The sequence below is a fragment of the Vulpes lagopus genome, chromosome 8, assembly GCF_018345385.1.
Source record: "Vulpes lagopus strain Blue_001 chromosome 8, ASM1834538v1, whole genome shotgun sequence".
NCBI classification, from domain to species: domain Eukaryota; kingdom Metazoa; phylum Chordata; class Mammalia; order Carnivora; family Canidae; genus Vulpes; species Vulpes lagopus.
Window position 1 is genome coordinate 63,724,415 of NC_054831.1, and position 26,312 is coordinate 63,750,726.

General features: G+C 45.1%; 1 protein-coding gene across 1 annotated transcript in view; it reads right to left on the reverse strand.

Moving 5' to 3' along the window:
• Positions 1 to 4,641: 4,641 nt before the first annotated feature.
• The window catches only part of PIP4K2A (phosphatidylinositol-5-phosphate 4-kinase type 2 alpha), a 179,164-nt gene continuing 157,493 nt past the window's right edge, over positions 4,642 to 26,312 (reverse strand). Inside the window, exons 7-10 of the mRNA XM_041765645.1 lie at positions 21,395 to 21,508; positions 12,131 to 12,374; positions 9,538 to 9,641; positions 4,642 to 6,950 (exon numbers count right to left, since the gene is read on the reverse strand). Coding sequence (XP_041621579.1) covers positions 6,870 to 6,950; positions 9,538 to 9,641; positions 12,131 to 12,374; positions 21,395 to 21,508 — 543 coding nt within the window. The 3' untranslated portion in view covers positions 4,642 to 6,869. The remainder of the gene's footprint in view (positions 6,951 to 9,537; positions 9,642 to 12,130; positions 12,375 to 21,394; positions 21,509 to 26,312) is intronic.

Genomic DNA, 26,312 nt, shown 5'->3' on the forward strand with positions numbered 1-26,312 from the left:
GGTTAAGTTGAAAAAACACAGGGCAGGCTGTTGGGAAGGGTGGGCTGGAACTCTCAGGCATGAAGCTGAGCTGCTGTCCACAGGTAGAATTTCTTCTTCTGGAAAACCCCAGTCCTGCTCGTAAGGCCTTACTGAATCAGGCCCACCCAGATCATCTACATGAATCTTTCTTAGTCAACATAAATTGATCATAGACTTGAATTGCATCTACAAACTAGCTTCCCAGCAACACCAAGACTAGTGTTTGACTGAATATTTTCATGGGGTCTCTGGGGAAACCAAGCCAACCATGCCTGTCCAAATCCCATGTAGTACCAAGTTATAGTGTCAGTTTGACTCCATATGCATTAAAAGGGAGCAAATTAGGGACCTGCGATATTTTGGGAAACTTAATGAGTGATGTGATATAGTGCAAAGAACACTTACTGCAGTGTAAAGAGCACCTAGACCAGCTGGTTGAAGACTTGGCCCTGTGACTTAACTTACCTCTGAGAATTGATCAACCTGTCTGAGCCTTGGGCTTCTCAACTGTGAAAGGAGAATAGTAAAAATGAAACCATGTATATGAGATTTAAGTGAAACAGATGTGGAGGAAAATGCTTTAGAAACTGTAAAAGCACAACATAGACCGCTAAGTTTTTTTTGGACAAATTTTGTCAAAATTAAATTTTATCACCCTGATGCCTTAAAAGCCTTTGTTTATAACATCATCTAGAGGACCAAAAGCCAAGAGCACCAGTCCATCCATGGCACATATATCCCACTCCTCCCTACATGGGAACAGTGGATATGTTTCCAGTCAGCAAATCCCAAATGTCCCTTAGTCTGTTTGGTCCACTAGAGCTGTGATCAATACATACAGTTTATTTGTATATTTTAGTATTTTTGCTGCTGCTTATTTTTGGCAAAAAGAGGCAGTGCTGTATTTATGACATTTTGTTTAATTAAAAGCTAAATTCCTAAGCCATGTAGGAAAATACTAAAAGAAACAAATGTAGGATTCATAGTTAAACATTCACTGTTTGGTTTTGGGAGCCTTGTGCTTCACAGTATGAAGATCATCTGCTTTGTGCGCCCTGTAGTGTGTCTGCATTCATTGCAATCACACAGTCTATTCATTCTGTGACTATTTACTTATTTTTAGAAACTTAGAAAAAGCTGTTAATTTTCAGTAAATCAACCTTACAATCTGGACAGAACGTAGGAGTGGAGTAGGGTGGAAGGATGAGCTCTATTCTCAGAATTTGAATGGAAAACTCCCTTGTTTTGCCTGGTCAAACTTTGGTTTGGAGATGTGTAAGCACAGCCAAAGCAGAAAGAAGCTCCCTTCTGGAATTTTGGGGGAAAATATCGGATGCCATCTAAGGCACAGAATCCACAGGCTAATGAGCTCTTCACCCCTAGACTACCAGGAAGCTTGAAGGGGGAGAAACATTAGGTAAACACAGTCCCACCAAATTATTCTATTTTAGTATTATCATCTTTGGTAAAATAGCACATATTAGATGCCACAGAATCCTTAACTAATACTCTCTGAGGCCAAATAAAGTTTTTAAACTTTTTAAAACTACATTTAAAATGTAGAAAAACTACATTTTTCTGTATATGAGTATATTAAAATTGTTAAAATGTCACATGTTGAAGAACTCAGTCATCTGTTTTTATAGGACTTTAACAAAGTGACTGAATGACTGAAAGTTACGCCCCTTCTGTAAATGGATTTCTTAGATAGTCAACTTCACTGGTGACTGTGATGGTAATGTAAGATGACCATAGTGATTTACTCAAAAACAAACTCACAAGGCACTAATAACTTCAGTAAAAACTGAGGGCAGTGAAGAAGTTGCAACAACTTTAGTAAAAGAATGAAAGAAATCTCAACAACTCTAGGTAAAGAGGAAGATCTCTGTGGATAATAGAGCAATTGTAGCTGAAGTCCGTGGTTTTGCAGAAACCACTTCGTGGTACCAAAATGAGGCTCTATTTCAGGGGTCAGCAAGCTTTCTCTGAAAAGGGCTAGAGTAAATGTTTTAGGCTTTCTGGTCTCAGTCACAACTACTCATTTGGCCACTGTGGCTTGAAAGCAGCAGTAGAAAATATGCAAATGGGTGTAGCTGTTTCAGTAAAACTTTATTTACAAAAATCACATGGGAGGCTGGATTTGGCCCTCAGGCTGTGGTTGCTGACTGCTGCTCTAATCGGTAGGAAGCTACCTTGTTTGTATGTTTTAAGTATAGAAAAGGGAGGTGAGGAGAGGCAGACAGAGAAAGAAGCATATTACAAAAAGTATTTAAAACCAGTGATTCATTTAGGCGGAGAGAGTAGCCACTTAAGACAGTGTTTTCCAAACCAGCCATTCATCAGAAGTGAGACCCTTTGATTTAAAAAGTCAATTGACAGAAAAAGCTGTTGGACTAAGAGAAAATGATAGCAATGGAATAATACAGATTAAAAATCTCATAAAATGGACTGTGTAGAACATTTGTTATAAAATCCAGGAGGCTTCATGCCAGCTCTCAAAACACAGCTGAAGGGCTTAGGGAGAGAGGAGCGCTCACGAAGGAAGGGTGGTGGTGAGGTCTTGGGAGTCCCCAGAGGGTCCGAGGTCGTGGTTCAAGCCTTCAACCTTCAATCCTGAGCTGCCACAGGGGGCCAGCCCTGGCTTTGCTGCGAACTGTCACGTGACCTGAGACGAATCACTTACCTTCTGGGGGCCAAACTTTCCTTATCTGTGACACCTCTTTCAGCGAGAAGTATGGGATTCTTGTCACACTGGATTCTGAGAAATCCTAACCTCTTGTCCCTTCTCTTAAGAAGTTAAACTAAACACAAGTGTTTGAGAGTGAGAGAAAATTACAGACTGTGGCATTTAACTGCCCTTTGGCAGGATTTTCACTGAATCACAAAAACAGGACTAAACCTTCTGAAGGGTATTCAGTTCAGATGAAGAGGTACCCCTCTGTACTCTTTAGGGGGCTTCTTTTTACCAAAGAACTTTCAATAATCACTCTAAGTAACTTATCAACTCTACTTTTCCGGAGATGCTTCCCTGGTCTTTAGGGCCTCTTTGCCAGGAGTGCCCCCTTGATATGCCAGCCGTGTAAAGAAAGCATTTCGGTCAGTGTGTGATCAGGGGCCTGAGTGAATGCTGCTGTGCAAGTCATTCCTCTGGATAGGGATCCAATTTGCATGGCCTGCAGTGTGTTTCTGCCTTTTAGGGAGAATCACTTTGATATTTTTAACATAGCAGCTCCAGATAACGTGGCTGGAGCTGAATAAAATGCTGTTTGAGAAGATGAGGAAGGAAGAGAAGGGGAGTGTTATTTTGAGAACTGGAAGAAGGCTTTTATGTACAGTATAGACCATGACTGCTGACTTTGTACTAATTAAACAGTCCGTGTACATGGTGGCTGGGGCTTGCAGAGTCCACTGATTTTTAAGAACTCCTAGGTTTAATTCCATGTTCCATCTCTTGGCATGGCCTTCTGTTCACTGCACCACTGCATTATATCCATTTTATACATTACCACTTCATTATCCACAACTTAGTCTCTTTGCATTCAACCCGTAATCACTTATTTCTGAAAGCGTTGAATCAAGGATTAATGCTTCACATCAGCCTTTGTCCTTCTATGAATTAGCAATAACCATTTTTCTGGGACCAATGTGAATTCAGTCTAGGAAATTAAATCACTGCTGTGTGCGCAATGAAACAGAGCTCACGGGAATAGTGGGACTAAGGGGCACAGCACCCAAACACCTTTCATCACTGATACAGTTAAAAAAAAAAGGAGGAACCTAATAAAAGCTGTAGTACAGTTTTAAGCATTGCTAGGTGGTCACGAAATATAGAAATACCACAATCAATGTGGCAGGTTATCTTGAAAAGGACCTGAAGGGTGCCTGGGCTGGCAGGCCTTGGAAGGACTGCATCTCTGGGACTGCCGAAAAGTAGAGGAAGGAGCGACGGGAAGTCAGATGGAAAGTTCTAGCTCGGGTTACAGACTGGTGTGACTGTAACAGCACAGTGAAGGAGCCAGTGCTGTTTGAGGCGGTGTGTGTCTTATGTATTCCTGTGCAACGCAGTTCAGCTAGGTGCAGTTTTCTGTGTTCATCTACTGTTCCTGATGGACCGAGGTGTACAGAAGTAAACAGGGAAAGTACATTATGCTCAGATCATTCCCTCTTACATCAATTGCATTAGAACAGCTATGCATTTTCAAAACAAGTGCTCTAGCCGAACTGACCATGTTTGCTAACCTGGCACCAAGGACGGTAGAATGCACTAAGAAAGCCTTCCATCCGTCAGTGGTAGTCCAATAAAGTTTCAAGAGATGCTGACACAGAACTGTGGTTGGTAAAAATTAAAAAATAAAACGATATACTTCACAGGGTATTCACTGGAGAGATTTCTTTTCTCTGCCTGTCCGTCTTGCAGCAAGTCCATTTTGGTGTTGAAGTTTCTATTCTTTACTAATCAAAGAATTCACAGGTTGAAGGCAAAGCTCCTGAGAATGAAAAGATTCAATTTCACCTTGCCTTCTTCAAGGAGCAGCTAAAGGTAGTCTTAGTACCGAGTACTTAAAATTTATTTGCCACAGAGAAACACAATCGAGAGAGAGGAATGAAGGATCCACCTTGTGAGTCATCAAAGTGCTTTATTTTGTAAAGCCTGGCTCATGACTGGAGTGTATTGTTAGCACTAGGAGATACAAGGCAAACTTCCTTACTCTGTCCAAATAGTTTATCGACAGAACTGAATGACAGAGACTGTTACAGATAAAAATAAAGCATTTTGTAAACTTCTAAAAGCATACAGAGACTGGCCACAAAGTAGTTACTCAAATAATGTATGTGTACCTTATCTTTACTTCAGGGTCTCACTTTTGTAGTCTTGAGTCAAAGAAACCACAGTTGAACTTCAGAACACTGAAACTGACTTGATGCCAGAATGAATGGTGTGTGTGTGTGTGTGTGTGTGTGAGTGGGCAAATCACAGTCTTAACTAATTTTAAATGCATAAGATACAGATTTGGACAACCACGTCACAGTGGCAGTAACATCATCTACTGTGGCTAACAAACCTGGGTGGTCAGTAACTCGTGGTAGAATGGTGTTGCCGCTGGCTTCCAGAGATCCTGATTTGCTATCACCTCATGTTTTCTGAAGTAAACCAATGCAACAGTGGGCATTATCGCAGTACTGATAAGCCCTGAAGTAAAGTTCTTGGAAGAGGCAGTACGGCAGGGGGTATTTGTTGAGTTATAAGTAATCACTGAAGGGTAGGTTTTTTTTTTTTCTTTTTTGAAACTGCCTACAAAAATCATCTCATGTTTTAAACAAAGAATTTCAAAGGCACAGCTTTAGCACAGTGTATAAGTTGATAACCTACTCTAAGCAAGTCTAATATTTTAGCTTGACGCCTTTCAGAAAATGCCAGAAAGTTGGTAAATACATGATCGATGTTGGAAATTTATAAACTGATTAAAAACACAATCAGCACAGTTTAGGGCAATGAGCTTACATAACCAGATTTGGGTTAAACATGTTTTTAAAAAATCATCAGGTTGATAAATGTACATCTGGAAGAAACAAAACAACCCTTTTCCTTTTATTGTAGAAGGCTGCCTACCATGTACTTTGAATAAAACATTCACCCAAAAACAGGACTGCAGGATACATTTCAAAATATGACAAACATTATTTCACCTACACTGTAAAATGACTTTACATGTAAACTTCAAAAATCACATGCTGTACATTAAATTTTTAGATTCAAAAATATCCCTGTTTTCCTAATAATGTAAACAGTAAAATTGAGGGTTTCAGTTCAAGGGATAATTCATAACAAAATACCACTGTTTAACCAATGGTGAAACAGAAACATCTTAGAATTCAGATTTGCCATCGTTAACAAAGAGAATTCAGAGTTCTAATGCTTCGCTCACCTTCCCACAGTAGGAGATGTAGATAACATTGCCCAAAACTATGCACTTTTCAGGTAAGCTTTATTTTTATTTTGTAGCATTAATTCCTATATTGCAACATAAGAGTGTAACAGTGAAGAAGCTCCAGGCAAGAAAAGAGAATTAAGCAGTTTTCCTGGACATACTTATTGAGGTGAGAATGTACAGACAAGAGTCACTAGGGGCATCAGCTTCTTGCTGGAGGAGGGGCATTCGTCCCCAGACGCTGGGGTCCCAACACTGTGATGCGGACAGAACCCCAAACTGGGGCATGCTGGAGATGCCAGCACTCCTCTGTGTGCAGTGCCGGGGGCTCGGGGTACAACTATTAAGGAGTGTCCGCGTGCGGGGTAGAAATGTAACATTCGCAGTAAGTCTTTTTCTTTTAATCACCATCATTATTATCATCATTATTATTATCTTCATTATTATTATGAATACTATCACATCTTTCGACTCCAGAAAATAAACTGATCCACAGTTTATTGCGTGACGCCAACATGGTTGGTCTGACATGCATTTCCTTCACCCCCTCCCCCCACATGTGCTCATCCATCCGTCCATCCATCCACAGCAGGAATCAGAGGCTTGTTGCCCAAACGCACTCTGACTGAAGCTGATCGGCTTTCATTAATTAATTTTTAATACACACGCATACGCGCGTGCGCACGCACGCACAGACACACACACGTGCGCGGCACACACACACGTGTCAGAAATAGCTAGAACGATGCTGGGAAATATCAGGTAGCTGTTAAAGCGAGTAGCCTCCAAATCAGTCATCTTGGCCTGAAGATGTAAACGAGGAGGTGTGCTTCACTGAGTTTGGTTTTCATGTTTCCTACACCGAAGCCACCTCTCTCTCCTTCCCGGGCTCATGTCCGTCCAAGGCCATGTGGGAGGTTACGTCAAGATGTGGCCAATAAAGTCCAAAAAGCGCTTTGAATACTGTTCTGGGTTCACGGTCGAGATCTCTGCACCAGCCTAGGCAGATGTCAAGGAGAAGAATATCGATATAATTACTACTTAGTATCTGTAGCAATTTCCAATGGCAGCTAAATACAAAGCTGATCATTTTTCAATCTCTGCCTCTGTTCTTAAAGCATAAAATATTTTGGACATTGTGTCTGAATAATCAAGGTTCTCAGGAATCTCTGTGAAGATGAGGTAAAGACTCAGAGTAATGACAGATGCTGTGATCACACTGTGACTGCAGCAACTTAAAAAGTGACCTAGCCATGTTTGGGATGTTCCTATTGCACAGTGGACTCTGTGGCCTACGTTCAGAAGCCATGTCAAACAACATTTCTGTTTTTCAGGAGAGCACATTGGAGATACCTTAATAGCAACATTTGGCTAAAGGAAAATCCCAGTGACAATGACATAGGATGGTGTTTCTTCTTCAGGATCCAGGCAAGTGGTTGAGTGCTCTAGAGAGGGGTGAGGGCAGCGGCAGTAGGGCCCGTGTCAGCTGGCACAATGGCCAGGTGAGAGACACATCAGGCTGCTGACGGCACCTCCCCCAGAGGGCCAGGGGCTGGCTTCTCAGCACGGGCACAGGGGTCCCACTGTTCCCCTGCACAGAGACCTGCTTGGAGCAAGGAGGGGGTGCTCAGTGGGGGATTTCCTATTACGAGAGGCAGCACTGGCGACCAGACTCAAGGTATATAGTTACTGCCGGTTTCCTGAGCTGCCAAGGCCAAGACCAGTTTTACTAAGTCACCAGGTGTTATTTTTAGACCCAGACTCACCGGGGAACCTGTGATTTCCAAGCTTGGCCGGGGCCCCTGGGATCTCCACAGAGGAGCCCAGGCCTTGAAGGCAGAGAAGAGGTGCCAGTGGCAGCTCAACACAACATCCTTTGCTAAGCGGAATGTGTGGCTCCTGCAGAAAGCCCAGTTTTAGGCCACGTGGCATGTGTTGGAGCTGAGCTGGTGTCTGACGGTGGAGACGAATGAGGAGCCATGCTCCAGCCAACGTGTAGCTGCACGTGGTTTGTGGCATTTTGGGGCACTTAGGGCAGGGACAGCACAGAGTGCCTCCCCCCAGGTGGCTTGTTGGCCTCACACATCCTTTGCAAACCCTATTGGCAAGGTGGCGGGTCCCCTTCACCAGCTAGGGCCCACAAGCTCCAAAGTGTTTTCTCAAGGTTACACAACCAGGAGAGCTAATGTAAGGATCATGGTGATTTGGACCCAGTTCTGTCCTTCCTGTATACCCACAGTTCTTAATCAGAGGAGAGCATCAGAATTACTACAGAGCCTTTTAGAGAACCATTCCCACCTACCACCCCGCCACTCCTGCCTCTGGAACTGGACTCGGATCAGGGAAGGGGGATGTGCATTGGGCATGCACACATTTTAACAAATGCGACTCTGAAGGTTGCGACGCCAGCGGCTGGGTGAGAGCTAGCGGTGCCCTCCTCTCTTACTCATACAGGATTTCCAACACTTGTTGTGGGTTGCCTGAGGTGTTAGTCCCTGCTTTGCACACAGTAGGAATACCATAAATAGTGGCTGCTGATGTAACTGTGTCTTTGGAAAATTGAATATGGTTTTAGGCTGGTTCCTTCCCTTGCTGGGAGGACAGCATGTTTGATTTTAAAAATACAGAAAAGGGGTCTCGAATAGAGGTTGAGGTTCCAGTGTGTCTTGCTTGGTTGTACACACTACTGAGGAGGCACCTCTCCTTCCAGTGTGAACAAGGCAAGGTCCAGGTTCATCTCTATGGGATGGGGTCTCTGGCTTTTTTAGCAACACCTGGAAAGCCAAAACAAGTCTCTACGATACAAGCATAATGGATATTCACAACTGGTGAAGTTCAGCCAGGCAGGTGGGATCTGCTGGTAGGGGAGGGGGATGGGACTAGCATGGAATGGGGGGCTGGGCTTGGTTCTGGGGAGCAGTCCCATTTCTACCATCTTCTAGACCTGGGCTTTCTCCCTCAGTTTTTTTCAACTGATAAACAGGGATACACTAGTACCCTTCACAGGCTTGTCATGGGCAATTCAACAAGTCAACATGTGCCTAGAATAGTGATAATTTAGAACAAGCACAATAAAGGTGAAGAATTCATGTTATTAAACTTAGATCTTGCACCCAGAAGATTTCTGTAATAGAAAAAATACAATTCACTGCACAAAAAAATAACACCGCATATTCGGGAAGTGTCTGAAGCATAGGATTGCGCTTCAGTTTTGAACATGTCAGTTTTGAGAATTCATGTTAAAACACTTAGCTGTCTTTGCTTTTAAGTTTGAAGCATTTTCCCAACAGAAACAAATTTGTACAATATTCTAGAGACGCATGTGTCTGTCAGTATCCCCAGTGTGTCGAAAGATAACTAGCTGCTGAGTTTAAGTGACTTGCTCAAAGTTTAGGGAGGGCTACATTAGCTGTTGGCATTTGCTGACTCTAGATTTCACACTCCAAACTCGACCCCCCAAGCGAACAAGAACCACTGAGGGCCTCTGGACAGCTTGGTGGCAAGAAGACAACCAGAGCTGGTCCCCGCACCACAGACAGCATCAGGGGCCCAGGAGCAGAGAAGGAAACAGAGTGGAGATACTTACGCCATGCTTAACGGTTTTTGCCGCGTGGGCTGCTTTCTTTTTTGCATCATAATGAGTCAAAATGTCAATAATGGCCATAAAGTACACCTCTTTCCTGGGAGAGTCTGTAAAGGGATGAGAGCAGTGAATGTGGGACAAATGCCACCCCCTGGAGAAGCGTGCCCTGGAGGGTGCAGGGTTCAGGACAGGGATTGGAAGAGTCTGAAAACAAAGGCCCTGTACACTGAAGTTCAAACACATTCGAAGAAAAAACAAAACAAAACATTTTTTATGCCCTCCTCTGTGTTTATGGGATGAGGAGAGAAGCAAAATGGGTGAGGGGGGTTGGGGGATACAAGGCTTCCAGTTACAGAATGAGTAAGTCACAGGAGGAAAAAGGCACAGCATAAGTAATGTAAGCAGGGATGTGGCAACAGTGTTGTGGACAGATGGTAGCCACACTTGTGGTGAGCACAGCATCACATATAAACTTGTCTAGTCAGTATGTTCTACACCTGAAACTAATGTAACTGTGCATCAGCTAGCCTCGAATAAAAAAGAAGTGATTAAAAATAAAATAGTAATTTGCGAAAAAAAAGTCCACATAACTCCTGTGTATCCCTGTTAAATAGCTTAATTCTCCGTTCTGAATTCTCTCTCCATTTAAAAGGCAAAAAAAAAAAAAAAAAAAAAGTATAACCCCAGAATACTACCAGTAAAGGTCCAAGGGCAAGATTCTTTTCATTTTTTTGTTAATGTGCATTTTCCTTAATGATTATGTATTGCTTTGGTGTAAAGAAAAATGCTATTCTTAAAATACAACAAGTAGAGGTAATTGTGGTCCTTCATCCCTTTCTCCCATTACAGTTTCATTGTGCTCTGCAGATACTGCCTTCTTTACAAACTGAAGATATGTGACCACCTTGCATCAAGCAAGTCTGTCAGCACCATTTTTCCAACAGCGTTTGCTCACTTTGTGTCTCTCACATTCTGGCAATGTTTTCAACTTTTTCATTATTATATTTTTATGGTGATCTGTGATCAGTGATTACAACTCACTGAAAGTTCAGATGGTGGGCAGCCCGCGTGGCTCAGCGGTTTAGCGCCGCCTTCAGCCCAGGGTGTGATTCTGGAGACCCCGGATCGAGTCCCACATCGGGCTCCCTGCATGGAGTCTGCTTCTCTCTGCCTGTGTCTCTGCCTCTCTCTTTCTGTGTCACTCATGAATAAATAAATAAAATCTTAAAAACAAAAAAAAGTTCAGATGGTTAGTATATTTCAGCAATAAAGTATTTTTAAAATAAGATATGTGTATTTTTTAATTGTTTAAGACATAATGCTATTGCACGCTTAATAGACTATATAGTATAGTGTACACATAAATTTTTTATGTACTGGGAAACCAAAAAATTCATTCCACTTGCTTTACTGTGATAGTCCAGAAGTGAACCCACAGTATCTTTGAGGCATGCTTGTACATATGACCCTTCATAATTCTCATTGAGTCTAGCATCAGAACTGGACAAAGGCATGTATCATCTATAAGATCTGTCTTCTATGTACTTCCAAAAATATAATGCTGCTTTAATTATAAACAATAAGAAAAGTACATTCGACTATATCTAAATTTCTGTGTTGAAAATTTTGGTAAGCAAAATAAAAAACAACTCAAACTCACTTGGATGATATGGTACATGAGATTTTTTTTTTTAAAGTTTAATATTACAGTGAGATTTTTTTAAAAACAATGATGACCTATCATTTTTATTACTCAAAAACCAAAAGGCCTGAATTTATCATCTCTCTAAATTATTTTGGTTTTCTCATGTATAAGTAGTTAAGGATGTAGAAGGCAATCCTCCTTGAAATAGTTATACAGATTTTGAGGATTAAGATTAGCTCACTCTAAAGAGAGCCACAGACCCTTTAATGCGGGCGGGGCAGGGGGTGCAGCTCAGCAGAGCACGGACACAACAGCAAATCAGACATTCTCATCCCACTCCCTGGGCCAGCTGCGGTGCTCCTGAAAAAGGAAAGGGCTGGTAGTGATGAAACACCCACCCTTGCAGGGTATCCGAGTGAGGTTCAGAGGGGCCACATACTAGAGCCACAAAAGAGATGGCTAAGAAAAATTTTTTAAACATTTCTTCTGGGTGGCTTAGTGGTTGAGCCTTTGGCTCAGGTTGTGACCGGGGAGGTCCTGGGACTGAGTCCCGCACTGGGCTCCCTGCAGGGAGCCTGCTTCTCCCTCTGCGTATGTCTCTGTCTCTCTCTGTCATGAATAAATAAATAGAATCTTTTTAAAAGTTTTTCTTCTATATGTTATCTACATTTACGTAAGTGTGTGCACATGTGTGTTGTATATATAAAATAGTTTGTGGCTTTGCTGTATTCCCTCAACATCACCAAATTCAAGGACCTTATGACATTATGTTCCAAAACCAGAGATTACAGTTACTTTTAACACACCCTTGCCCCCGAATCAATTATTCAGGCTCTGGAGAATAATCTCGGAGGGCAGCACACTTTGAACTGGGATTATAATTACTGGCAGTAAACTGCAAAAAATCAAACCATTTCACAGATAAAAAGAGTTGATGATAACTGTGCTTACTTTCATGGCATTTAATTCCATAAACGTCAATGTTCGGATCAAACTCGCCAGGAGCCAAGGGCGGGGAGCTGTTCAGCGTGTTCCCGGGACTGTCTGGAGGGGTCCCAACGGGGTGGGTGCCATCGCTCTCACCCTCCTCTTCCCCGTCATTCTCTTCACACTCCACCTCTTCCTGTTCGGCTCTCTCCACATCGTGGATTCCCACCAGTAGGCTGTAGTCCATGAGCTTTAACTGGGCAAGAAACTGGGGATGGGAGGCAACAGGGTCAGTTAGGCCTAAACACCCCAGATTTGAAGAGGACAAGCTCAGGGAAATGCATGGGGCACACTGCGAGTGAAGGCAGCAGAGACGAGGCGAGGGTCTCCCCAAGAGGTGGCCTGCCGGGGGGGCCTCCCTTATGAGGCTCTCTCAGTCCCGGGCTGCTCTCTGGCCAAACATGTAGCCCCCCACTTCAGGCTGGCCGTGTACTAGTATTATTTTCCCTGAAACGCAAAGCTGGACGCTGAGAGGCATGCATTGATCACATAGAGCTTGGATTACACCAGAGAGCAGAGAGCATGACTGGCAAGAAGGAGGGAGGAGAGCTGTTCTCCCAACAATTAAGACTGGCTGATGGGAAAAACCAAGGACCTCCCAAGTAGCTTCCAGCAGAGTCTCTTGTGAAAGCACTTTGAAATTCAGCACACTGGGCTGAGGAGATTATTATGCTGTCCATCACAAATAAGTAAAAGCCCAAATGTCCCAATCAACCAGCAAATGCCCGTGTCAACGCTCTGGTGAATAACGCAGTCCTGTCCTGCTCCGGTTTCCTGAGGATGGAAGCTGGAGGACCAGAGACTCTGAAGGTGGTTCGCTTCCCATGAAGCAGCCGGGGCCCAGGAATCCCCCTCCTCCTTCCCCGGCTCCACCTCGGTGAGACCTAGCTCTTCGGGTTAGCCTACTCCTGCCTGCCGGGTTCTGCTTGGATTCTCGGGTCAGGACTCTTCTTAGAGATACCCAGACACCTGATCTATAGCAATCGCTCATTTCAATTTATTGATCGATAAATTTATCGATCAGTTAAAGCGTGGCTGGTGTTACGGAGGACACAACGTGGCAGGCCATCTGCTGGCTAAAGCTAAAGCACTCCTTGCTCCCCAGCGGCTGGCTTGGCCCGGCCCGGGACTGCTTTGACCCTGGGCTCGTGGCCCAGGAAGACGTGTGACCCCGACTCTTGGAGGACTTGGTGCCACCCTCGCTCAGGGATGCAGAGCAGCTGGTGGGCCTTGGGTGACTCGGGCTGAATTGAGGAAATGGCAAGCATATGAAACCATAGGTCTTGAAGTTCTGGCTGAAAATGAAGTGAAATCAATTTGTGGAGATCCGTGGAGTCATTATTTTCTCCAGAGCCTGTTAGGAAGCAGCTAGGTTTCCGAGCTGAGAGAGCTGGGCTCCCTTAAAGACAAGGAGAGGACCTGCCCCGCTGCTCCCTGAGGCCTTCAGTTCCTCACTGGCCTAGGCCTCCTCTTGCCTGCTCTCCTCCCCCTTAGCCCCCATTTCCTTGTCTGCCCACCATCAGTCCCCCGGGGGCCAGACTGACTCCTCATTTAAGCTCAGGGGGAAAAAAATCACGCAAACCTTTGTTTAGATATGTAAGCAAGGTAGGAGAAAGCTCATACTTAGAAATTGATGCATGCAAACCCTTTCACAAAAAAGAGTGCTGAATGGCCAATAGGCACACAGAGATGCTCAACATCACCCATTGTCAGAGAAGGGCTGATCAAAACCACAATGAGATGTCACCCACACCTGTCAGGATGGCTAGTATCGTGAAGACAAGGTAACAAGTGTTTGTGAGGATGTGGAGAAGAGAGAACCTCCTGCGCCGTCGGTGGGAATGCAAACTGGGGCAGCCCCTGTAGAGAACAGTATGGAGGGTTCTCAAGGAATTAAAAATACAGCTGCCCTATGATTCATCTGGCAATCTCAGTCCTGGTATCTAGCCAGAGGAAACAAAATCATCATCTTGAAGAGACCTCTATATTCCCCTGTTCACTGCAGCATGATTCATCATAGCCAAGGCAGGGAAACAAGCTAAGTGTCTGTCAATGGATCAAGAAAATGTGTGTACACACACACACACACACACACACACACAGTGGAATGTTAAGCCTTAAAAAAGAAATGCTGTCATTTTGACAACATGGATGAACCTGGAGGGTGTTATGCTAAGTGAAATAAGCCAGACAGGGAAAGATATATACTGTGTGATCTCACGTGTGTGTGTGTGTGTGTGACTTGAACTCAGTGACTGCCAAGGGCTGAGGGGGGTGGGAGAAATAGGGAGAGTTGGTAAAAGGGTACAAGCCTATAACTATCAGATGAAGGACCTAATACATAACATGGTGACTATAGTTGGTAACGCTGTATTGGATAATTGAAACTTGCTAAGAGAGTAGAACTGAAATGTTCTCACCAGAAGAAAAACAAAAAAGGTAAATATATGAGGTGATGGTTGTGTTCATAACTTGAGGGGGAAATCCTTTCACAATGGGTACATCCATCAGATCATCACTGTGTATACATTGAATATCTTATAATAATATGTTGGTCAACTATACCTCAGTCAAGCTGGGTAAAGAAATAAAGATGTTCCTTATTCTAGTAAAAAAAAAAAAAAGCCAATAACAAAACAGCACTGATTCTCATGCCTTCAATCAATTTTCTGAGCCCCAGAGACAGAGGAAGCTGTTCCTCCTCCCGTGGGCTCTCCCAAACTCCTCTTTTAAAGTAATCACAGAACAACTTTCCACTTCCACCTCCCTCAGCCTGTGGCCGTAGACTGTTCATCCTCCCATCCCCCCTGGCACTGCTGGGTGTCAGTCAGGGTGCATATGGCCAGGAACTCATTAGTGTGGGCAACCTTCCCCCTCTTGAGGGAGTGACAATACCGTGAAGTGCTTGAATCTTTTACCAACACAGAGCCAGCCACCCGGCCGTGTAGCCGGGTCTTGGGTACCTGGTGGGCTCCACATGAGCCCATGGATTTGGGGAGCACGGTGCACCCTGCTGTACGGAGACAGCTGGCCTGGCCCGACAGGCATTCCGATCCTGCACAGGCAGCCAGCAGGCTGAGGAAGATTAAAAGAGCTTGCCCAAGGAATCAAAGCTAAGAAGTAGCGAATTCCGGAGCCTAGGTTCAAAGCTCTTGGTCTTTATACTGCATTACTCTGCTTCTGGAAACTGCATTAAGGCAGCTTTTCCCAAGTCCTGCTCTTTGCAATGCTGGTAGGGAAAAAATGAGTCAATCAAATCGAATGGTTTCTGAGGAGGAGGGCCTCCCAGTTACTAGGACTGTGGGTCTCTGCGAGGGTATCCGCCACCAGCGTGCCAACAACAGACTTCATCACAAAGCCTGCTTTCTTCCCCCTTCAGAACACCCTGGGGGGCCTAGTGATTCGGAAACACTGCATCAGAAACACCCAGTCATACCCTCTCACCCCAGGTATGACGAGTGGCCTGGGTCCCTGGAGGCTGTGCCTGGGGCTGAGCTCGGCCTGTAGCTCCCTGTAGCTCCTGAGAACAGGGCCAGTGCCTCCTTTGTTTCCTGCATTGCCCCCGCCCTCCCCCCACTGCACAGTGCCTGCCCCGACCCCTCTTTCTAGAATCCATCTGGCCTGCCCCCTTTGCCCATCCTGGACACCCTCTAGAGGTCTGGGCTCAGCTGCAGACACTGGTTCCCAGGTGGCAACATCTCCCTGCAGAGGCCCCGTGTGTGTGTGTGTGTGTGTGTGTGTGTGTGTGTGTGTATGTGTGTGTGTGTTGTGGCTATAAGGTGGGTTGGGGCTTGGCCAGGCCAGGTCCTGTTCTGCTTCATGGGTGGCAGGGCAAAGACCCCCTACTCTCCATCCCTGCTTTTCCCAGGGAAGTGGTAACGATCGATTGATGCTATGCCAACTGCCCCCAGTCCCCTGTGAAGGGAAGAGCTTTTCAAAATGCAAGTGTGATCTTGCCCTGCCCCCGCTTAAGGCCTTTTGATGGTCTCCCATGTCTTGCAGGGCAGAAGCAAACTCGAACATGGCCCAGTGGGCCAGGACAGTTCGGCCTGTTACTCCTTGGGCTGTCCTGACCCTGTTCCGGGCGACCTTCTGGCCCTCTCACCCTCTCACCCGCACCCAGTTGCCTCCCACTCAGATCCTCCAGATCTCAGCTGTGGAGACACCTGCTTACGGAAGCCTTTCCAGATTCCTGCCTTAGCCACATCCCCAAAGCGCGGGCACGGATGGATGGACCAGCACACTTTTCCCTACTGATGCTCGGCTTAGGTGCACGTTTATCTCGTGAGATTATCTGAGTAGACGTGTCTTCCCAGAGCATGGCAGCCCACGAGGGCAGGGACTCTGGCTGTTTCTGCCCTTGCTGCATTCCTGACTGCCAGGAAGTGATGGTAGGTCTTGCCGTGCACTGAACAAGTGAATGAGGACCCTAATTTCCCTAAGGCCTTTCTCGAAGAGATAAGCATCCCAGCCAAGTAACAACATAGAACAAAGCAATAAGGAAACCCTTAGTTTGAGACCAAAGGCAAAGGCAGCAGCTCCTAGAAGCAAAAGGAGACGTTTACCCTGCGTCTCTGCAGAACGGACTATCTCTGTGACATGGAAGTCTACTGTTCGACCTTCAGATGGCTGGCTTTCAAACATGCCTTCAAGTGTGTGCTTTACTATAAAAGTGAGGGGCTGCCCGCCATGACCTGCAAAGGTCAGCCGGGCCGGGATGACAGCTGGGGCTGGACTGCCTTACTCGGTGGGGGGTCTGCGGGCCTGAGTGGCCCCTCTTGGTCGGTGCTGCTCACAATGCTAGGCCCTTCCTCGGCGGCAGCTCTGCAGTCACACAGGCTCCTTGCCCAGTAAGGAGGCTCTGTACCCAAAACACCAAACGAAACCATCGGTGACTGGTAGAGTGCATCCCTGGCTAAGAAGCTGTTCTGACCCACCCAAGGTCCTGGAACCCAACTGCAGCCCCCAGTGGCTATGACATTGTAAGTTTTCAGATCTATGACACTGAGGGGGAGATGCAAGACCAAGGACAGCACAGTGGTTAAGAGCATGGGTTTGCTGGTAAGGGTGACCCTGTGAGTTCCTTAAGTAAAGTACCAGATAATCTTTTTTTTTTTTTTTAGATAATTATTTATTTTTTTTAATTTTTATTTATTTATGATTGTCACAGAGAGAGAGAGAGAGAGAGAGAGAGGCAGAGACAGAGCAGAGGGAGAAGCAAGCTCCATGCACCGGGAGCCTGACGTGGGATTCGATCCCGGGTCTCTAGGATCGCGCCCTGGGCCAAAGGCAGGCGCCAAACCACTGCGCCACCCAGGGATCCCCACAGATAATCTTTAAAATCAAAAGAGAATGGGTTTGGCAATCAGATGGGAGATTAAATCTTCTTTCTCTCACTTCTTAGCTCTGTGCCTTCACAATGAATTTACCTTTCTGAGCTTCAGTTATCGAACCTATAAAATGGGATAATACCGCTGAGCTCACAGTGGGGTGGACAGAGGAGAGAGAGAGAAAATCCAGCTTTGGCAATGAAGACAGCGCCTCGCAGGTGACAATGGAGGCTGTTTTGTAATTGCCCGTGTTGTTATTACAGTGGAAGGCCTTTCTCATCAAACCCCCACTTTAAACACGTCAACATGTTCAAGTCAGGTAGGCCCATAGGAGAAATGGAAAAGGCCCGTAGATTCAGCAGCTCTTATCTTCACAAACTTAATTTTAATTCTCTTCTGAAGTGGAATGGAATGAAATGTGGCAATAAACCCAAGATTCTTGTTAGAGAAAATTCCTGCTGGGTATCACAAAACTACTGTGGCCTGGTAGATTCCACATGGAGGGGAGGGGCGAGGAGGGAGGGGAGGAGGGAGAGGAGGTGGAAGGAGGGGCTCCACTGCTGGGGTTTGCCTGCAGCTGACTTTGAGGAACTTAATACATATTTGCTCTGTTTTCTGTTCATCCTTTTAAGCTTCTGGCTCCAATTTATTGATTTTTTTTTAAGTACGTAAGATTTCAAAGCATGACCATTTTTAAATCTTTATAATCCTTAGACCCTTCTTTGCCTTTCCTCCTTTCCAGCTTCTTAATAATTATTTGCCAGACCTTTGGTCGGCTTCTTTTTCCCTCAAAACATCCCACCTAATCTGATTCCTTCATAATTAATTCCTCTTTATGCCAAATCTTTGAGCTCGAATCTTCTTTGAGACCTCTAATGAGCCCCGCCACGAGCCCTTCTAGAGAACTATGTGGTAAGAGCACTATTAATAAACTCTCCTTCTCAACATTTAAACTCGCTTTATTTGCTAACTTTATTAACACATTGGTTCGACTGAATTAACACATCTGCAATGCAGAATTCAAACTCCAGCCAGCCCTATTTAACAGCTATTTTGTGTCACTTGTTAAAAGTTTTAATAATCCTCCTCTGGAGCGTTTATTGGGAAACAAAGTCTCAACTGTGTTCTCGCACACATTTTCGGTTTGTGTTTTATATCAGAGCAGTTTAGAAATGTGGCCTCTGCCAGCCTCAAATCCCAGCCTGGACTTAGTAGCTGTGTGTGTCTGAGCAACCTGCATAGAGTCTCCGGGCTCAGTGTTCTCATCCATAGAGGGGGTGACGGCCCGCATCCTCAGGAGTTGTTACAAGGGAAGAGAGAATGACTGCACAGGAGGAGTTCGGGCTCTACTCGTGGCTCGGTCAATGTCAGTGGCCCACCTTCTCCTTCCCGCACACCCAGTAACACGACAGTTGAGATGCCCTGCAGTAAGGGTGCTCCCAGGCACCCCTGGGCTCCCAGCCTGAGCCCATGAGAGGAGATCATGCCGCTTCTCCACCATCCACTGTCATTGGTTGGGGCCGGCCACAAGCAGGCCAGAAGGCCAAAGTGATTTTCACTCTCCACAGAGCACTGTCTTTTGGAGAAACGGGCTCACCAATATGTAATGTGCAAAGCTTTCTGAACTGAAATATTTTCAGGGTATATGAACAGAGCAGGATTTCAGTTGCAGGAAAAAAAAAAGCAGCTAGATTCTCAGGACAGTTATTTTCTTTTTTTGCTATAAAAACAGATTACCTCTTGGGCTGTAATAGACTCCTCTTTTATCTTAAGCATCAAGTAAAAAACAGAGTTGTCCCTGCCCCCACCCCCACCCCAAACCAAAAAACTATTCGCAAACTAACAGGCCAGTCAGCTGAATTAGAAAGCAGAGTGTTAATGAAAAAACAAAACTAGATTAAATTCTAGTCTCATTTATCAAGATCAGATGTCAAGCTACTTCACCATAATTACCTGCTTAAAAATTTAATGATGCTTCTGCATGAATTTCAAAACTAAAGATATTTTTATCAGCCATTGAGATTTTTTTTTAATGAAAGAATGCTTTATGCCCTGCTTCCATTTCAACAAAACAGCTAAGTGCAAGAGCCCTGCATGGGATTAAACTATCCAAATCCTCTAATCAAGGACATTATTAGAGACAACAAAAGGGCTGAGAGGATCCTCATGTAATTCAACTGTAAATGTGTACTGCTTCAGTTACATTATGTCTGGAGTCTAAATATCCCAATGATACACAGCCAACAGAAAAAAGGATGGAAACAAAAAAAAATAAAAAAATAAAAAATAAATTTTTTTTTGGCAGAGTGCACATAACCCTAAAGGATATTTACCATAATTGCTCAAATGGTCTTATTCTCAGGATCAAAGATTTGCTGATTGATGAATAAAAAACTGAAAGTGAGGACGTCTACCTAGAGTACTTATCACTTAGATCAAGTTGACACTGAAGTATGGGAAATGTTTAACTAATGTTTAACCAATAAAGACTGTAATAGTAACCACTGGCAACAGTGGGAAAATAACCGTTTATTAATGAAAGACTGGAGAAAAAAATTGTAAACGATAAAAGCAAACACTTTCTTCAACTTCCCTTTGTAAGTAGACGCTTGTATCCTTCACAAAGAAACAATATTTAGGTTCTAACTGAAGTATATACACCAAGTAGTTTAAAAAAATATGTAAACATTTTTTATGAAAATAGTTCATGACCTTAAAAAACAATTACGAACTCACTCGATCAGCCTGGGTGTCTTACAATGGAAGGGATGTCAGAACTCTATAAAGGGAATTGTAAACCTGCTCTGCCCTATTGGGGGATACAGTCGAACGCAAGACACTCATTCTCTGGTTGAGCCATTTTAGTTGCTTTTGTTTAATGACATCAAGAAGTAAACTGTCCACTAGGGCCTCTCTCTGAGTAGAGAGTTGTACTGGTGTGTGTATGGGTGGGGGATGGCGGGGGGGGGGGGGGGAACGACTGTATTTCAAAGTAAAAAAATAAAAATTAAAAAAAAGTATACCACATTCACATGTGCATATGACTGAAAGTAGCAGCTCAGAAAAACCTTGTTTAGTAACTGTCTACATTAGGATTTCCTTTGCATAGTCATGTAAACCTAACAAATCTCAAGAGAATCTTTTTTTCCTTGAATTAATTTTTAAAGGACTCTTTATAAAAGGATGTCTGACAAGAGAGCTGTGATGTCTTTAAAATCAACAAAAGGATAGGAGTAAGTATATTTTCATTCTTAAACAAAATAACACACACACACAAAAAAAAAACCCACAAACGCCCTCCCTCATGAGAGACTAAAAGCCCATTTTCACACAATATTTTACGTGTCACAGCCACCTCCTGTGATGCCGGGGTCGCGAGCTGCCTTTGTGCTGTTCCCACGAGGGGGAAGGTTTGGTGGGCCTAATGACACTACTTTCACAGAGGCTGGTGGAAATGTGAAAGCACCAGGTGACCGGGGCGGTGTTTACTCACAGCGAGATGTGGTTTAGATGAAGAAAACCCCACATTTGTTTTTTGCAATGTTTTGCTGTTGTGACAGGTACCCTCCTTCTGGCTGCAGCAGTGAGAGCAGGCTGCCACCACACAGGCTCCTCTCTGACCAAGAAAGTGGGAACCTGAGGGTGGGGACGCCCGGCAGGCGACGGCAGGCACCTTCCTTGGTCCATCATCTAAAGGAGGGAGCTGCTGAACCAGCACACTTCTTTCCTGAACCAGATCATCTAGAAGGATGCACCTGTTTCGATCTGATGTTCATCATGTACAGTATGTATTTTTTGCCTTGGTTGCAGATTTAAGCAGATGGTTGAAGAAGCTTCTAAAGACCAAGAGTGGTGACATTTCTACGATGGGACTGCCCTTTACCTTGACTTTTCTTACCTCAACATCTTTCTTCAGTTTTTCCAGGAACACCTTTTTGTTGTTGTCATCAATATAAATCTTTTGACCCTCATTAATGAAATCATTATCCTTTAAAGTCGGTAGTTCTTTGGCCTGAAACAAAGGACAAAGAGAATGAAAGGAGTTTGAATGAAATCTAAGAAATATATGCCTTCCAACCCAGGAGGTTAGGCACCCACCCTGGGAGATGGAGTCGGCCTGGCTCAGGGCAGGTGTCTTACCCAAGGCGACAAAATGCGAGGTGGCTTGACCACCGCGAGGGGGCACCAGTGAGCTACGACCACTGGACGCAATGTCACTAGGCGTGGAGGGTCACGCGTTCTCCATATTATGAAGTTTGGTAACAGATTTCACGGCAGAAACCTGACTGCTTTCTTAGATTCACGCTCTTACAAGAAGTCTTCTAAGTATAGAATTTGTATTCTTGGACTTCTTTGTCAGGAACCTCCAATTTTCTTACTGGTACAACCCAACTCCACACCCGCAACACTTTTTGGATAGCCTTTGCTGGGCTCATGTTACAAATAACAGGTTATCTTGTCTCAGGAAAGCACCACCCATAATCGTATCTAATTTCTCAGCCAAGAAGAATATGCGGCCAGAGGTTGGCCATCTGCTCCTTCTAGAAGGTCACCACCCCATCAAGAAGAAAGTTCTGGTTGCATTTGGACAATGCCAAAGGAAAATGTCTTGAGACATATTAAGATAAGAAGTTCTGTCTTTTACAAATAAACAAGAGGGTAGTGAGCTGGAAACTACCCTGTCCTTGTGCTGACGGCCACAACACACAGTAAGGGGTGACTATCAAAACATGGGTCACAAGCAGTAGAAAAATTCAGCTTATGCTATAGGATAATATGGGTATATACTTTTAAAGTAGTGTGGATTGTTCTATGCAACTTCGTGCACCCTGTATTCCGGGAGAGCTCAAGACCAATCAAAACCCCTCCCTACTCCCGTCAGCTAATCATAGCTTATTTCTTTCAGCTGAAAGGAATCCAACATAAGATATTTTCTTAGTATGCTAATGAATGTCTCAATGGCTAGGTTTCCCATAAGTGTGAGCTAAATGAAAAAAAAAATCCGAGAACATACTCTCCTTCCTGCTCCCCACACTGCGACCCCCGCTGTTACTCAGAGTAATAAAAGAAAACCCACTGGAGAGATACACAGAAGCATCTCTCAAAGGCCCCAACTGCTCTGTGTAAACTATTCACATCTGTCTGTACATACACATATACACACATTATGCAATTCCAAATTTGTAGCTCTGGTACTCATCTTAATTTTGCAAAAAAATTCAAAGTCTTGCAATTTTTTAAAAAAGATTTTATTTGAGAGAGAGAGGGAGAAAAGAGAGAGCACGTATGCATGAGCAGGATGGGCAGAGGGAGAGTGAGAAGCAGACTTGCCTGCTGAGCAGGGAGCCTGATGCTGGGCTTGATCCCAGGACCCCAAGATCATGACCTGAGCCAAAGGCAGACACTTAACTAACTGAGCCACCCAGGTGCCCTAGAAGTTTTGTGATTTTTAATTTGCTAAAACTATTGCCAAAATAATTACCTTTACAAAGCGAGTATAGCAAAGATCAGAAATCCAAAGTTTTGATTCAATTAGCAGTTACCAAATGTCCACAGATGCAAAAATGAACAGGTCAACATTTCTATTCTAAAGGAATCTGTGATCTAGTGTGAGAGAAAGACAGGAGACCAAGCAGGTAAAAAACAGGGTCGCAGGAGTATGCAAAATGAACAAATAGAACCATTCTTGGAGGCGACTGAGCTTTCAAATACTTTTTTTTTTTTTTTTTTTTTTTTTTTTGCTTTCAAATACTTTTATGCTGACGGAATAAAAACACAATGCGGTTCTTCACAAAAGCCATGGAGGGGCCTGGTAGGCTAGACGGGCTCCCTAAACCTGTCCTTAATAATTTTAAAATGTCATAAGTGCGACATAAAAAACCCTAAGTGTGAAGATAGTACATTAACACGAAATGTTGGGAGTCAAGCACAGACAACCCTCCGTTCCTCTGCCATCACAATCATAAACGTAACCAAGTTTCACAGTGAAAAACGCAAGGATCCGAAGTTTAACCAACCTGGTGAAAAGCACGGCCCGAAATACGAAACTGGGAGGGCCTTAGGGAGAGGCAGGCGTGCAAGGGGACAACCCGGGCGGCTGGGTGTGCGTGTGTGGGGTGGTGTTATGTATCAAGGTATCGGCCCCAGCCCCCCACTCACTCCACCCGTGGGCGAGAAGAACAGCCCAGGGAGTTTTGCTTTGGGGGAGCAAGGGAAACCCTAAGCCAGGGATGTCAGAGCAGAGCCAAGGCAGGAAATGACACACTGGATGGGTGTTTGCAATTGCAGGCACATTAATGAAGATGAAGGCCATTTGGGGCTCCCCCCCTCCGCACCCCCAGGCTTACCTCATGTGATAGGGAGAACTTAATCCCAGCTCATAAAACTCTGGGCACCCTGTACTAGACTAAGCTCACTTGTGATTTCACAGGCACTGGGGACATACTTAGACTGGATCAAGTTTTAAAAAGGGCAACCAGATTGGTTAAAAGACTTAAGGGCTTACCCACAGGCTCAGGAGACAGGCAGATCCTGAGCGGGGCAGCTGCTGGAGGAATCCAACCCTGGTCTACACACGCCCACCCCCAAGCGCCTGCGTGGGGGCACCACCGGGGTTCCTGGGACGTGATCCTGGCTCCCTGCCTTACAGGCCAGGGCCCAGGCTGCGGCTTTAGCTCGGAAGGGGAGACACTCAGCCCCGGCCGCGTGGGTGCTGTGCCAGCAGGCATTTTACGTGCACCGACTCATTTCAGTGCGTCACCTTATTTCCCAGCAATCTTAACTCTTACCCTTGGGTTCCTGCCGACAGGGAAACTGGGTGCAGATTATGCACGTTAGCTAAGGCCTGCGCTGAGCTCGGGGCAGGCAAGCGCGAGGAGGAAACTAGCTGTCACCCGGAGATGGGACCAGGCTGCCTGATGCTTCGCCCGAGGCTCTGGGGCCTGTTCGCAGAGCTCTGCCCAACCCTGTGTGACACACTTCAGTAGTCAGAGCCACTTGCCCTCACCGTCGTGGTCGATGTGAACATTCAGCAGATTGTATGGATTTAAAACATAAGGGGCAGCCCCGGGGGGCTCAGTGGTTTAGCACTGCCTTCAGCCCAGGGCATGATCCTGGAGACCCGGATCGAGTCCCAGGTCAGGCTCCTTGCATGGAGCCTGCTTCTCCCTCTGCCTGTGTCTCTGCCTCTCTCTCTCTCTCTCTCTATCTCTCTGTCTCTCAAGAATAAATAAATAAAATCTTAAAAAAAATAGGTTGAGAGACTGCATACAAAATATTTTCTTAAAAAAGGAAAAAACTTGATGTTCTTTTCTAAGAACTAGGTGACAAAGATGAAGTCACCTGACCATAACTCAAGCCCAAGAAAGCCTTATTGCTTAGCTTTTCAAAAATTTTTGTCAATTTTAATTCCAGGATAGGCAACTTGGGGTCCTGTTAGTTTCAGGTGTCCACCACAGTGCGTCCCCGGCTGTACTGGTCCCCCTTCCCTCGCCTCTGCTCTGCTAACCATCTGTTTGCTCTCTAGAGTTGAGAGTCTGTTTCCAGGTTTGTCTTTTCTCTTTATTGCTTAGCTTTCAGAACAATTTCAACATAGCCTTCTGATAATGAGAAGTATTTATATTTAAAACACCTTTTTTTCCTTAAAGAAAACTACCACGCTATGAATGAATGACCTTACAAACCTCTTGGGTTCACCGCCCACAAAGGTGAGGGCTGCGGAGTAGCACAGAAATAACTGTGGGTAGCAACGGAGCCTACTTTTTGCCTTGCAACACTGGATTATTTGCACCCAGGAGAGCTTTGAAAGCCTCGAAGTGGCAGGTCTGGTTCTTTAATGGGTGTCTTTCATACTCTTTCTAGTTCAATGTGGAACCAGCCAGAGGGCGGAGGAAACCCCCAGAGCTAAAGACATCAGCTCAGAATCGCTTCTTAACTGCGGACTCGCCGAGCCTGGCTCCTGGCCAGCGGTCAGCAACCTTTCTGAAGTGGTAGTAGGTGAAGTCTTTATTTATTCCCTCTGAATTAAGTCCTCTTGACCGGTTTCGTGGAGACTGGGAGCCTCCGGGTGGGATGGGGGAATTGCAGCACCACACAATGTCCTCGTCGGGAGGCGATGCCAAGGACGTGCTACATCACCCTCCCCAGACTGCCCAGCCCTGGCCAGGGACTCCAGCCTGGGAGCTGCTCCCAGGCCCCAGCCAGCTGAGGGAGGCGTGCACAACCAAGCTCAGCATTGAGTCCAGCAGGGCCCAAGTGTAATGAGGCACGGTTACTTCCCCTTTTGATAATTCTACTGGGGTGGACTGGACCGAAAATGACATTCACCTCTACTATCGTGAGGTGTAAATGCATAAAGACAGCCAAAGGCATAAGCAGAGAAACACTCTTGCCCTTGCAGCCTAGCTAGGATCTTGCTTCCATTGTTTGGATAAAATTAGCAGGATGTAGACCCCTCACACTTCCCTGCTGGGTGACGCTGGACCCGGGGACAATTCAGCATGGCCCAGCATGAGACACAGACACAAGTGTCAGGTTATGAGCACAAACAGGGCCCAAGCTGCCGGGGTTATACTGCAGCTCCTCTGATTATTAGCTGTGCGGCTTCGAGCAAGTTACTTAACCTCTCTGTGACTTGGTTTCCTCCTCTGTTTTTTTTTTTTTTTAAAGATTTTATTTATTTATTCATGAGACACAGAAAGAGAGGCAGAGACACAGGCAGAGGGAGGAGAAGCAGGATCCATGCAAGGAGTCCGATGTGGGACTCGATCCCTGGAATCCAGGATCACATCCTGAGCCAAAGGCCGGCGCCCAACCAC